A 15,787-nucleotide genomic window follows, 5' to 3' on the forward strand; every position below is an offset into this window, starting at 1 on the left:
CAGGCACAAAATCATTTTTTATTTATTTACTTTTGCAAATCAATTTCAACTGATTAACAACCATCATCGGTGCTGTCAACGAATATGTGCCCTGATTAGTAACACTGTCTTAAGCAGAGGTCAAACATAAAATTACATTTGACTTCTGCTTAAGACAGTGTTACCACTCAGGGCACATATTCGTTGACAGCACCGATGATAGTTGTTAATCAGCTGAAATCGATTTGCAAAAGTAAATAAATAAAACATGATTTTGCGATTGGTTGCTGCTTATTTGGTAATTTTATAGTTCCAGTGGAATCTGAGCAACACGTCACCGTATACTGGCCTTCAGGTCCCGTAGAGACCGAACATGTCCCTGGTAAATGCATTCTTTTAAACATCACCAGAGCCAAAAGTCACATAGACTCAGACCGGGCAATCCTTCAGGCCTTACAACTGGAAAATCTCTGGAGATAACATGTTAATGGAGGGTTTTCTTTCACTGGGCGAGTGACATGTGGTGTTGTCCCATCTTGCCTAAAAACTGTGGTGCTCTTTCAAAGAAGGGATCACCTGCTGTACAAGGAGTACTCAATAACATGCAGATGTAACAGTATACCTGACAGGCCTTCTGGGCGTGTTCTCTTCAAAGAAGAATGAACCAAGAATAAAGGTACTTGTGAATCCACACTACATAGTAACATACGGGGAGTACAATGACTCTTTATGCACAGAATACAGTTTAACAGTACCCTATATGTGACAGTTGTTTGTATTCACTGCACCCTGTAGTGTAAACTGTGCCTCCCACATTTCATTAGCTTTGGTCTGTGCCAGAAACTGAAGAGCAAATTCAAGATGTTGCTGCGGATCATGAGATTTTAGTTGCTGCATCATCTGTATCTTGTACAGGTATCAGTGTAAAATAGACCCAAAACTTTCCATACTGTTGACCATGGGATGGACAAGTTTTGTGACACTGCATGAGCACTAGCACTACCCAGGGCATGTGCTGCATGGTCAGTTACAGTAACAGCCACCTTGTCAATGATTTCCACGGGGATAGGACATCTTCCTCCTCCAGGTGCCACACCAGTCTCACACGTGCTTCTGAATTTTGTTATCGTCTTCTTTACATCATGTAATGTCAGAGGTCTCCTCAGACCTTCCAGTTGGCTATCCTCTCTCAATCCAGCACTGTAATTACTGCCATTCACACAAAACGGTTTCACTAACAGCGCTTGGTCTCTCTTCTCAATAGCCATATGGTTCACTCACGTTATGGCTTGTGAAGTGGATGTCACATTGTCATACAAACAGTCTACAGTGCCAATTTCCACATGGTGGGCACAACTGGAACTTTTTTTTCCAGTGTAAATCGGTTCCACATCAACACATTAGCAAATCTACCACATTTCACTGCCATACAATAACTACAGTCTACAATGGACCTCCGTAAGTAGAAACACTTTGAGTATAACCACCTGGTAGTATGGTATTAATGCAGTTACATACTGCTCTTTTTGTAGATTTATTGTTTCTAAACCCAGTTTAGGATAAACTCTGTTAACCTTTTTTATCTATGAAGCCCATCAGTTGTTTGTGCATAATTTTTTTCAAATATTGTACAGAACCAGGATGAAACTGTGATAGGCCTAGAGTTGTTCATGTCTTTATCATCACCTATTTTGAAAACAGGAATTACTTTAGGCAGTTCCAGTGCTTCTGGGAAAGGATCTGCCTGGAGAAAACAGTCACAGAGGTGAGTCAGTGGTTCAGCAATAGCATGCACACAATTTTTGATGACTCTTGGTGGAATACCATAAATGCCAGCTGAATATGAATTTTTCAGCACACTGTGGGCTTTTGCAACATCATTTTCCATGACTGTTGTAATGAATACTAACTCTGTACATGTGTGATATTTCTGGTTGGTATTTTGTGTTTGGATTATTTTTTACCAATTTTTCAGCTTTGCTTGTAAAGAATTTGTCAAATGTGTTCACCACAGCTTCAGTATTAGATATAAATTCACTGTTGTGTTTAACTTCTATCTTGGTGTGTGTAACTTTTTTTCAACTCTCTTTCCCTTTTCATAATATTCTACACTACTTTCACTTTGTTGTTGGATTTGGCAATGTACTCGTCATTGTGCATCCTTGTAGCATGTCTTTTCACACTTCTTAGGATACATGTGTAGCTTTTATAATATTTGATTGTTGAGGGGAGTCATTACTTGGTTTACATAACATATGGAGAATTCTCTTACTTTTGCAAGAGGTTTTTATAGCTAGTGTAATTCAGTTCTCTTGCTATTATTTATTGTTACTCATTTATGTGTAAAAGCCTTTTCAAAATGGTGGACCACTTTGTCAAGAAGTATGTTGCATTCTATGCTGACATCATTGGCTGCATACATCTCTGTCCACTTTTCTTTACTTAAGAAGGTATTTAGTTTGTTTAAGTTGCTTGGAGTGTACTACCTATGTAAAGTTTAATGTGGGATTGGGTTTGAGGTATCTGGTAGTATTGACATCTAGTATGACAACTAGGTGAGCAAGGAATCTTGTATTGCGTACTTCCAGTGTTGCACTAAGTTTATTTCTATTTGCAATAATTTGGTCTATGGCTGTCTTTGATGTAGGTGTTATTCTAGTGGCCTTATTTACAAGCTCATGCAGATGGTAAGATCTTACAATGTTAAGCAATGTCTCCTTGTTTCTATATTCAGTAAGGAAGTCAATATTAAAGTCACCCCATATAATGACAATCATATTTCCACTGAGTTATTTTGATATAAGAAGAAAGTCCAATTTAAGCAGGAAATCGTGAATATTACTGGAGGGGGAATGGTAAATTTTAACTACAATGGGATTTAGATTTGCAAGTTTTATGGCTGCACTTTAAAAGTTATTGTATACTCCTATTTCCTTTCTGGAAAGGGCGAGGGGTGTCAGAAAGTTTTCATTTGGTCTCTGTGACTTCTTTACCCATTTGTCTAGTGTTGGTTGCACAGTATAACCACTATTACCCTTTATCTTATGGCTTGTTTGGCTTGACCCATTTGCTTAAAGGTAGCTGTTTTTTGGTTTCTGACTTCCAGTTTCATATTGTCTCCCATAGTCACCAGGAAGGCCAATCGATTGCAAATAATCTCCTTAGCACATTTGTTCAGGTGAAACTTGTGTGTTGTGAAGCGGTTTCTAGTTAGTCTCTCTATTTCAAAGTTCACAGCAACTCTTCTTTTGTATACACATTTTGCGTCACTGAGTAACTGAATCAGGCAGAGGTTTGCACTATTAATTTTTCTATTTAAAATGTGTACACCATATCTCCTGGTTATAGAATGGATAATAATATTCATTTTGTGACTTAGAGTGCCTATTGGTTCCAATGGTTCTACCACATGTTTCATCATTAGTTCAAGAGGTTTGTCAGTTTCATTCGAACCCCCATTACAACCACAGTATTCCACGTACAGTAGCTTCACGTCAGGTTTGTGCATTATTTACCACCTCTTTTAGAGAAGCACCATTTTTCACTATGCTTTTTACTTGGTATGAGGGTCCTAGTTTGCCTTGCAGTATTTGAGCACAGTCTCTTCCACAACCATGACATAATATTAGTACTCCACTTTTTTTCCAAGATTTTTTTGGTAGGTAACAGTCTGTTATTTCTTTTGTTTTTGTCTTGCACACATTTGGTAGATAGTTTTGCTCATTGGCAGATCGCTCATACACAGTGTGGCTGATTGTTAATTATTTTTGCGTTAAATCTTGTACGATATTGAACTGTATACTTTCTTTAATGCATCCTGCACCATCTGGTTATCAGACATTACAGGTCTTTTAGCAATTTTTGAATCTGTTTCATATTGGCCTACTGTCACATTAGATTTTTGTAATATGGAAGTGTAGGCAACACTCGATAATGTTGGCAATCAATAGTGAGTTTTGAGCATAATTTATAGCATGACTATTTCTTGGAATTTGCTGAACCGCCAGACATCACTTTTTGCTACTGATATGTCTATTTGGAGCATGGGATACGAGTTCATAATTCATGAGTTTACTTTTTTGGTCCACTCAAGTACATTACACTTCTCTTCCAGATCTTGACAGGTGGCTAAAGAAGTTATATGGATCAGTCCAACTCAGCTGCCACATTTTCACTGTGTGTGTGTGTGTGTGTGTGTGTGTGTGTGTGTGTGTGTGTGTGTGTAGGGGTGGGGGTGGGGGGGTTGAAAGGGCACGAGTCCAGTGGGCAAAGGCTTTCATCATGTGAGGTGTTGAAAACTTATCTGTGACTGAATTTCAATTTTTCCACTGTTGCCTCATTTGTGGTATGTGGGTCTCAACTACCAGGGCCTCCACTTCTCTTGTGATTCCTGGTTCTTCACAGAGTGATGGTCTGTCACTTTGTTGTTCAACATTCATACTTGTTGACCACACTTGAAGGTGCCACATACCACTGAGTCATATTATGCTGCACTTTTTACCACACACTTCGATTTGCATGGATTGTTGCGGCACTGTTTCTTCCAAATTCAGAAAATCAACTACCACATATTATTTCAGTTTACCAATAGGCTGCATCATTTTGTTTTGGCTCCTCTAGTGTTGTATTATGGTGCCGTGGAAGAAGAACTTCAGTGTGTGCCAGGACTGCAGACGTGTACTTGCAAACAAACAAAAAGTGAATTATGAACTTTCTTTCTTTCTTTCTCTTTTTTTTTTAGGTGATAATTTCCTGTTCATTCGGACATGTCCAAAAGAACACACACCACATATAGGCGAGTAGCCAACAATCTCTTCAGTGCAGATGCATAACAGGCTCGAACTGTAATGGGAATCGGTGAAATGCCGCGAGTAATGATAATAATCGACAAGGGGCACTACATTAGTACTGTGTGGATAAGTTGAGAATTTGGTTCTGACAAGAGGTGTGCTAGGGTAGTCCTTGCAGTTGCAGTGACCAATTGGTCCAGATGGTTTAGTGGTCACAGCATCTGCCTAGTAAGCAGGAGGCCCAGGTTTTAATTCTAGTCCGGCACAAATTTTCAACCTTCCACATTGATTTCAATTAATTCCCGCTGGCAACCAATGCATGTAATTCCTTTGTGTCTTAATTAAAACTTTTGACAATCCCTTGCATAGCGAGATCCCCAATAATTGGGGCAGGGAACATTAATTGTTTCATAGATTGGTGTTGACTGTAGGAACTCACCTACGTGTGCTGGTTTGATCAGGCTGGCTGACTGTTTTGTTTATTTAATATATTTGTGGTTTCACTGAACAGCTGTTTTATTTGACATCTCTGCACAAACTTTGCCAACAGAGCCATCAATCATTAACTCAGACTGAAGAAAGAGATTCTATTGCTAAAATAGGTGTTGTCCTATAAACTCCTGTACCATATGAAAATGAAATAGGCAGACAGGCATAGAGGAGGTGGGGGAGGTGGTGAAAGGGGGGGGGGGGGGGGAGATGGAAACACACTCACACATGATAAAATTAATGCCAGAGTTGTTTGCAGAATACAAATGTACACATCCATGTCAAACAACTATCAATAAACCTTTGTTTGAGTTCAAAAGTATACAATTTTATAGTTGTGGTAAATGTTTTAATTGCATGTGGGAAAGAGCTGGTCAGTAGATCAGGTTAACTGTTGAGTAACTCCAGTTTTAGGTAGCGCACTACTTCCATTTACCTCCGGTACCACCATATGAGCTGGCATGCAACCTGAACCTGACAGGAGTATATCTATTTCACAGATCCTGTCACCTGGCGAATTAATCTGATTTTCCAACTAATTAGATGCTTACGGTTATCTAAAGTGTTGTCATAGAAGGCAGTGAAAAAACTGATAATGTGCTCATTCGATGAAAGTCAGCAGATAAGATACTGACACTGTGTGCTCTAATATGTTTCACATGTTATACAGAGAAGAGGATACAGAAATGCTTCATACAAGAATATTATTACAATTATAATCAGAAAATAAATGTTTTTTTAGATGTGTTAAAATGGGGCTTGGATATGTGTTCTATGCCACATGTTGTAGCACAGCAGACAGTAGAGACCCAAGCTGGTTTGTTTTGGTAAGGTGAGGCAGTACATGTGCACACGCTATGGTGCAGCCACTAGGCAGTGCGCCACCCTTAACTTGACAGGGAGGCCGAGAAAGCATGGTGACCCTGCTAGCGGGAGACACTCGGCACACCTGGTCCTTACGTATTCCATTAAGTGCCTCTGAAGATATGCTTAAGAGAATATCTGGAGCAGCATCTAGTCCACAGCCCTGCTGGGTCGATGGACAAATTGCTTGATTTTGTGGAGCACACAGATAATGTGATATGTTACAGGACTGACAGAAGTAACCATCAAAACAATAATGGAAACAAGCAGAAATAAAGGAACTGGAAGTGAGTGAAAAATTCAGATAGGGAATGATGCCAGCAGGACATGTATAATCATCAACAAAAACTCAAGAAATCCTGGAATTTATTGGCATAATAGATATGTAGATGAAAGCAGGCATATTGGCAATGGGCAGCAGAATAACATTCAACGAAGGTAACAGCTGAGAAACTAAGTTTCCTTTAGGCTGGGGTAGAAAATGGAGCAGGACAAACTTTGCAAAGCACTGGAAAAGTGATGAGACACGTGGCAGTAGCATTTACGAGGCAGAACAAGAGGCAAAGGAATTTGCTACAGAGGCTGTGAAGGGCAACACGAAATTATGGGAAGGTTGGAGACAGTAAAAACATAGAGGTAAAAGAAAGCAGAAGCGATGCAGAATGTCAGTGGACGTAGACTTAAATTGCCTATTGAATCAAGAAGATTGTGATGAATATGATTTGGTAGGTTTGGCAACACTACAGGCGAACACTCAGGCAAGTGAATTTGTGATGGCTAAGGCAATGTTTCTTTGGGTGTGGCATGGGCAGAGAGAGTTCCAGAGTTACATACTATATGTAGTACCCAAAAGGATGTGGAACCTGTGGCTACAGATACAGGGATCAGGCATGCAATGGAACTTAAGTGTACTGGTAAAAATAATACCACCGTACAGCAGGATTCTGCAGTGAACATTATAGCAGATTCAGCAAAGGGCCTGCTGGAATCTGTTCATCATGAAAATAACATAAGCACTGCTAACAGCCATGATGAAATTATGATGAGAGTGAGCAGTTTGTTGTCGATGATAATCTACTCACTGGTTAGTTCAGCAAAGATGAATATGATTATGAACATAGTGATTACAATGCACAGACCAGAGTGGAGAAGATGTGGGCAAAAGAGAAATATGGTGATTGGTACAAATTTCCTGGCAAAGCAAGTGGGTAACATCACTTACAAGCACCGGTTTATAGAACTGGATACTGGTGTAAACTGAATGTATTTCAGGTTCAAAGGTGCACTTGCAGGAGCAAAAATGATGGCGAGATTGTGTTCAGATGATACGTATCAGCAACACTGTGTGTGTGTGTGTGTGTGTGTGTGTGTGTGTGTGTGTGTGTGAATATGGTAATTAAGACACAGAATTAATTTTGGTATATGGAAGTGGTGAGGGTTTTCACACAGTTATTTTTGTTTTACTCTCCCCATGATTTCGTTATTGTATAAATTTGGTTTGCACAGGGGGGAGAGGCTTCATATATCCTCACCTATGAGGGCATTGACTGAGATTTAGCTGAGTAGCTCATGGGTTGCTTTGTTTCTTTTGTAGTGAATGGTCTAGTGGGCACAACACGAGGGTGATGCAGCAATAATGGCTGCACAGAAGCTACCACCACCTGAGGAAAGTGTGCACGAACATCAGACAAAATGCAAGCAATTCACAGCATACCATTGAGTGAGTTAAATGTCAGTTCAGTGCTTTGTAACATGGGTAACATCAGAAGATGCATGATAACTACATACATACATACAATCACAAAATGACATACATATCAGACTGAAAGAGGCATTTGTTCCTGCGAAATGTGTGTGTGTGTGTGTGTTTTTTTTTTTTTTTAATTAGTCAGTTTATTCTTTGTTCAGCTCAATCTGTACAATTTTTAGCATAGGTACTGATTAGAACTCTTAACGCAGTCTCTGTAATTATATGTCTTTTTTCTTGTTCACAAAGTGTTATGCAGACATACACACAGTTACACATGAGGTTAAGTGTTTGTTTATGTTTTGGTACGGGAATGTGTTGTTCTAAGTGAGATTAAGAGTGTTACTCTCACATATTTCTGTTACATGTTTGGATTATAAAGTATCAGAAACTAGCCACAAATGCTGACTCTGCCAATGCCCAAATTGTTACACTTATATTTATGTAGTTTGCTGACGACTCTATGGAACTCTTTTGGTGAGATTGCATATTTTGGTACTAGTTTCCTTGTCTTATTCACTGTGTAAAAGATTAGGTAATCGGAGGCATCAGAACATGATGGAAAGTAGAGAGATCCAAGAGGGTTCGTTCAAGTGTGGCAGTTGGTGCGTACATTGTAGTGCGGCCACTGGCTGACACGCTGCTCTGACACTTGACAGGGAGTCCGAGAAGGCATGGTACTCCCATGAGGGAAGAGGCATTTGATGCACCTAGTCTTGTCAAATTCACGTGAGTGGATATAATGTCACATCCACCCTGCAGCCTGCACAGTGGACTAGACAACAATATACATGTTTGTGCGTGTGTAAGTAAACCATCAAAATTAAAGCACAGTATGATATACAAATTTCAAGAGCAGAGCTAAATGATTCCTCTTACATACAGGTCAACTATTCAAATGATATATTTAATTAGATATTCGGCCAAGAAAGTGTTTGTAATTAACTTCCACATTATCTTTAATAACACTGTAATAATTTACTACAAAAAAGAGATCAATCAACCATATAAAAGTGCTCATCAAGGTACCTCAAGTGAGCTGCTTACAAGTTTATTCACATACTAAATTAGCCAATGACAGGAAAATGAATCAGATGTTTAATTAAAGTCAGTATAATTAATTACAGAAAGACAGATCCACAAACAGCATGGCAGTATGTGTTGGTATATGTAGTCACATATCACAAACATCACTTGGATCATAAGTTTTCTGTGTTTAATTAGTGATTTAATTAATTAGAATTTTTCATAGTTTCACTCATAATTTAAATTCAATTTATATATGGATAGCTGAAATGGAAAGCGCAGTTGTTTCCTACAAAACTGATTAATGCATGTACTGTAACTAAACAAGCGTCAGGCAACAAAAACCAAATATTGATCTCATCATCTGAAATGTGAAATCATTCTAATTAAAACTGCGAGTGAACTATTTAACAAACTGTTTATTGTAATATATCATTTTCATCAGCATTTCATTTCAGCACACTTCAACTGCCACCTCTAGCTTTGATTGAATTTCTGCATCAAATGTTGGGATTCAAACTCATGACTTCTCTAACTCACTAAATGATATAAATTTGCAGAAATTCCAGTTACGGAAGCTGATCTTACAAAAGGGGGCCACCATCTTGGCCCTGGATCAGTCGTCCAGATGCAGTTGCGGACATCGGGTTTGCACTTCCCTGGGTGCTGATTTTTCAGCATGATTGCATGGACTTTGAAGTTTTTGGGACAGCAGTCTCAAAAATTTAGAACAATTTTTGTGGTGGTTTATTATGGACTCTGAATATTTTTGCTTCAGTCAGCACTTAGAATATTTCCATCATGTGTTAGATGGACTTGGGTTTACTGCAATTACTACTGGTCTGGACACAGAACATTATGGGACAGTTAACTCATGCATTTTAAATAATTTTGCAGTGTTACTGGATTTATTTAAAATTTATAGTGAGCTTCTAACCATTATTTGGAGGCTCTAGTCATATTACGTCTGATAAGCTGCAGCAAGCAGATTTTTGACCAGTCTGCCATTTAATAAATGAATAAATACTATATAATATTGAACCCTATACTCTTTGTTGGGGAACACTATTTTCATGCCGCATCTATGTATCAATCTCACAGTTGTTTATTCCGATTTTGTGCATCGCATATTCATTTACATCTTTATTAAAAAACATAGTGTTATGAACTCTAAGCCCCAGGACAGTGATACAAGCCAAAGACAATTATTTATTGTTATTTATCACTGTATTGTAGCAACCTGTAGGAATGTGTAATCTCTACAATCATTTAAAACTATTCCACAAAGACTGTAATAATATTGGAGTCAAACATAAGGAAATCAAAGCATGAAAAGGAAAGCATGTACAAGAAAATTTCTGAGGTTAATTGTATGCAAATGTATAAAAAACTTCAAAGCGGAACAAAGGGTATACACATATGGAGAGAGAGGGGGAGGGAGGGAGGGGGGGGGGGGAGAGAGAGAGAGAGAGAGAGAGAGAGAGAGAGAGAGAGAGAGAGAGAGAGAGAGAGAGATTTCTTTTTTTAGTTTTGAGTAGTATAAATGTATTTAAAATTAGGTTTTCCCAGTGTTCTTGTTTTGGGTTGAATACACACCATGAAGTTGCTGATCCTGTACTATGAATGGAGAATGCCTAACGAATTGCAGAACTGATCTAAATTACACTGATGGGCAAAAGAAAATGGTACACCTGCCCAATATCGTGTAGGGCCCCCGCGAGCATGCGGAAGTGCCACAACACGACATGGCTTGGACTCGACTAATGTCTGAAGTAGTGCTGGAGGGACCTGACACCATGAATCCTGCAGGGCTGTCCATAAATCTGTAAGAGTATGAGGGGGTGGAGATCTCTTCTGAACAGCACGTTGCAAGGCATCCCAGATATGCTCAATAATGTTCATATCTGGGTAGTTTGTTGGCCAGTGGAAGAATTTCCTGGAGCCATTTTGTAGCAGTTCTGGATGTGTGGGAGGGTGTCACACTGTCCTGCTGGAAATGTCCAAATCCACTGGAATGCACAATGGACATGAATGGATGCAGGTGATCAAACAGGATGCTTGCTTACGTGTCACCTGTCAGAGTCCTATCTAGATGTATCAGGGGTCCCATAGTCCTGTATCACTCAAACTGCACATACTCCACACCATTACAGAGCCTCCACCAGCTTGACCAGTCCCCTGATGACATGCAGGGTCCATGGATTCATGAGGTTGTCTCAATATCCACGCACATCCATCCTCTTGATACCATTTGAAATGAGACTCATCCGACCAGGCAACATGTTTCCAGCCATCAACAGTCCAATGTCAGTGTTGATGGGCCCATGCAAGATGTGCAGACCTCCAAAAGCCCTTATAGATGATGTTTTGTTGAATGTTTCACACGCTGACACTTGTTGATGGCCCAGCACTGAAATCCGCAACAATTTGAGGAAGGGTTCCACTTCTGTCACGCTGAACGATTCTCTTCAATCATCGTTGGTCCTGTTCTTGCAGGATCTTTTCCTGGATGCAGTGATGTTGGAGATTTGATGTTTTGCCAGATTCCCAATATTCGTGGCACACTCGTGAAATGGTCATACAGGAAAATCCCCATTTCATCACTACCTTGGAGATGCTTTGTCCCATCGCTTGTACGCTGACTATAAAACCATGTTCAAACACACTTAAATCTTGATAACCTGCATTTTAGCATCAGTAACTGATCTAACAACTGCGCCAGACACTTGTTGCCTTATATAGGTGTTGCTGACCGCAGTGCCCTAGTCTGCTTGTTTACATATCTCTGTATTTGAATACGCGTGCCTATACCAGTTTCTTTGGTGCTTCAGTGTATATTCTGGAACCAAAAATCCCACATAGTTTAACCTGAAAATATGAATTTTATACCGCCACATTGGTGGTTAATAAAGTTACGATAACATGCTGTTCATTATTTTACGAACCCATAGACTTTATTCACTGAAGAGAAAATGTATCAAAGTATGAGGGTTAGAACTTAAATAGTGGCAACTATTTATTCACAACTGATAGAAAAAAGTTACATGTTTGCACCTGTTACTGTCCTTCAAAATAGTCACCAGTGTTGTGTAGAACCCATTGCCAGTGATGTGGAAGGCGTAGTATACTGTTAGCAGAGCCTCTTCTGATGATGGTGCTAATGGAGCAGTCTACTGCCTGTCGAATCTCTGGAACAGTTCTGAAGCGAATGCCAGGTGCAAACATGTAACTCTTTTGTACCAGTTGTGAATAAATAGTTGCCACTATTTAAGTTCCAACCCTCATATATAAAATGAAATATGTCTCACCCTACATGTGGTTGCAATGCTATGTCATGACCACAGACATCAGCTGTTTGAAAACCCTGCATACTCCACTCAATCAAAGCAACTCTGAAGCTAACACTGAAATGGCTCAAAAGCTCAACCTGGAGAACCACTGCTCTGTGGCCAGGACTAATGTGGGGCAAAGCAATATATTGATTGACTCTTATTAGCATGCATTCTCTGAATGTATTTTGTTAATAGCCCTGTGCGTTTCACATCACCTCTCTTCTAACTACTGCAAATAATGGCTGCGTTCCACCCTCTGCAACTGCAAGTGACGTACAAAGTTTCAGGAGGCACAAGTGGCTGTACAGCAGCCAGGGACATGAATGTAAAATAAGGGAGACAACTGAAACATTGAATCAGCCTGAAAACTTGAACAGATAAGACAAGAGAGACTTCCGGACCTGACTGGCAGCACTCACAATCAGATGGGTTGCATGTAGTGCTAAGTATCAGCCTCTGACACATAAAAACAGAACTGGCATCATATACCTGTGACTACTAGCAGGAAAATACAGTCTTCAGAAGCTGGTTGCAAATTCACATTAGGCTACTAGCCATCAACAGGACTAAAATTCTACAAATTGCCATGAACTTACCTTCATCCTGTACACATGCTGGATAGGGACACATTAGACATAATGAAAATGTATTATAATGAGCCCAAGTAATCACATGACAGCAGTAGAGATGCAGTACTTGGGAGTGCCTATCTACAGCACCAACAGTGTATGCCCTAAATAGAGGCCTCTGACTATATGGACAAAATGAACAGTACATCCAGAAGGACTTTAATTAAAAAGCAGTAAGCCTACTGCTTAAGCTGTATATACTACTTGTCAGTGATGAAAATGGTTCATATAGCATGTATCATAGATATTTTAATGAAGTCTTCTAAACCATTCACTATTATCTAGCTGTCTGATGTATGTTCAGTTCAATAAACACATACCTATCTGATGCAAAAACAGCTCCTGTAAGAGCGTATGGTGTAGTGGTGTTGACTTTTTCCAGAGTTGACCACAAATCATTGTCCTTGTACACATACACAGTCAGAACAGGCCCAAAAATTTCCTCTGTCATCTGCTTAGTGTTTGGTGCTGTAGATTCTATTATTGTTGGTTGTATAAAATAACCAATCCTGGAAGACAAACAAGAAAATATCAATGAGTCTTACTGAAAGAAAGCAGAAATTGCTGACCTCACTATCATCAACTGAGATACTGTATTACACAAAATTTCACACTTACAAATATCGTGCAATTATGTGTTACATTATGTCACTGAAGAATAGTTTGGTGCTATGGGGTGAGGAGCTCACTCCAGATGTTTTCTCCTTGAACACTGCAGAAATTGGTGGTGATTACAAATACACTTACAAATACACTAGAAGGTGGTAGTGGAATAGAATTCACAAAAACTGCACTAGTGTTAAGACATAAGCCCTCTTGACTCGAGGCTAAAGAGTAGCTGCTGGTTTATCATTGTTTCTAGTGGCTTTCACAATCCCTTTATTATGCAAAGTGGCTGCTCTGAGGCCATTGAGTAGCCCTCTTTTGCAGCTTTATGCAGCTGAGATTCTTGCAAAGGCTTATACACTGAAGGTGTGGGGACAGATAAAGAGCAGACAACACTGGGAGAGGAGTCTGGAGAGGGCCTGCGAGAGAGAGAGTCCTGTCACTAGTAAACATTGGAGGAGGTAGCTGCTTCTCCAGTTGGGGGAGGGAAGTGGTTTGAAAATACGGTGTCGCAAGAACTCTGCGAGTGGAGGTCAGTGTGGTAGATCTGGCTTGGAAAAAAGTGGTGTGGGGTGGGGGTGTAGGGTTACAGTAGTGACTTTTGTGTAATTGGTTATCAAGTCAACACAATGCAGATGTTCATATTTTTTTCTTACCTCAGCATGTGACAGGCAGTCAGGTGATTTGTACTTTTTGCATTTTCTTTTCTTTTTTAAATACTAGGCAAATCTGTCAACATGGAGGATGGCGTTCAGTATGAAGGTGACTGTTCATGATGATGACCTATGTGGAGTGATTGTCCATGATGACTCATGACCAAAGTGTAAACATTGGAAACACCTCATGGGCAGTGGGAGATAAAGTTTCATGTCACACATGCACATCATAACTACCTTTTTCTGCGAGGACATTTCTTTCAAAGGCTAGAATGAAAGCACCTGTATCTGTTCTGTTATCCTTGGGACTCTTTTGTACGGATCAGACAAAATGTACACCTTGACATTCGAGATTAGCTCATAGTTCTTTGTCCCTCTGAAGTGTAAGATCTGCCTGAAAGATAACTCTTTGCACCATATTCAAAGTTGTATGTGGGGTAGTAGTCACCAGTATGTCACCCTGTCATTCACATGCCTGAACAGCTTGAGATTATGCAGCAGAGGCAGCCTTCATCAATGGTAACCCTTTGCGCATTTTTTCCAATGAATCAACTTCTCCAAATTCGTCTTCCAAGTGTTCCACAAGAAATAGTGATTTTGTAGCAGTAAAAGTATCTCCATCTGTTCTATAGTACACCAGGTATTGAGTAAATTGTTTCGCTCCGAGTCATTCAGTTTGTCTTCCCTTGCCATGGGTAGCCAGGGTGAAGAAAGCAGTAGGATTGGAACCATCCACACTGAAGTAGCTAGACCTTTCTGTCAAGATGGCTAAATCAGAATGGCCATTGTGTTGGTTCAATTTGATATCTTTCATGTGCAAAACAATGAAATGTCCATCCTGATGGTACCTACTCCGAGCAAGAGTTCTGCTCAACAGCACTGCCTATCTGCAGCAAAGGTAGACTGGCAAGATGGCCATTGCTGAGAGTCCTAAAGCCCCAGGAAGATGGACATCTGCTCTTTTGGCATGTGTGGGGCTCTAGCAGTTTCAATATCAGCAGTGTGATTCCCTGCATTGTTAGGGGGTTCTACTGAATGGGTACGTAACGACCCTGCCAGATCATATATATTACTGGGTTGGTTTTCAATTGCACATGAGTCTATGCATTTATTTTTCACAGAGGGTCACCAACACTGTAGGCAGTAGGGGCTACTTAAGGCATTCTTCCCCAGCCCGTCCACAGCACAAAAAGAATTTGACAATTGAGGTCAAACTCAGTAGGGAACCAAAATTATTTTGCCTCAAAACTGGTGTAAGGAAAATGAATGGAGATGCCAATGAACAGAAGTGAAACCTAGGGAAATAGCCAGTTCAACATCAAAACGCCATCAGAAACAGAAGTGCGGATGTTGAAGATGAGAGATTGCAGTACAAGAAAGGAAGTACCATTTTTACCTGATTATACGATGCGATTTTTTCCTGTACTCGCCATTTGAAAAATATGGGGTCCATCATATTAGCAGATAAAACTACTGCTACTGAGGTCAGTGTTTTCACATTGTTTAACTGAATAATATTGGAGTCATCTAACATTTATGGATGAAGCATTGGCTATTAAGGTTTTGTACAAATTTATTTTGAAGAATTCCAAAGCCACTTGCATAAGAGTAGGCTCAAGATTTTCTGAAATATCGAAGCACTTGATACAGTATTGACCTTTCTCTAACA

The 15,787-nt window shown here is 39.8% G+C and overlaps 1 protein-coding gene across 1 annotated transcript in view; it reads right to left on the reverse strand.

Moving 5' to 3' along the window:
- The window catches only part of LOC124554998 (delta-1-pyrroline-5-carboxylate dehydrogenase, mitochondrial), a 111,765-nt gene that overhangs the window by 15,379 nt on the left and 80,599 nt on the right, over window positions 1–15,787 (reverse strand). Inside the window, exon 10 of the mRNA XM_047128738.1 lies at window positions 13,177–13,365. Within this exon, the coding sequence (XP_046984694.1) occupies window positions 13,177–13,365 (189 nt within the window). The remainder of the gene's footprint in view (window positions 1–13,176; window positions 13,366–15,787) is intronic.

This window comes from Schistocerca americana, chromosome X, assembly GCF_021461395.2.
Source record: "Schistocerca americana isolate TAMUIC-IGC-003095 chromosome X, iqSchAmer2.1, whole genome shotgun sequence".
NCBI classification, from domain to species: domain Eukaryota; kingdom Metazoa; phylum Arthropoda; class Insecta; order Orthoptera; family Acrididae; genus Schistocerca; species Schistocerca americana.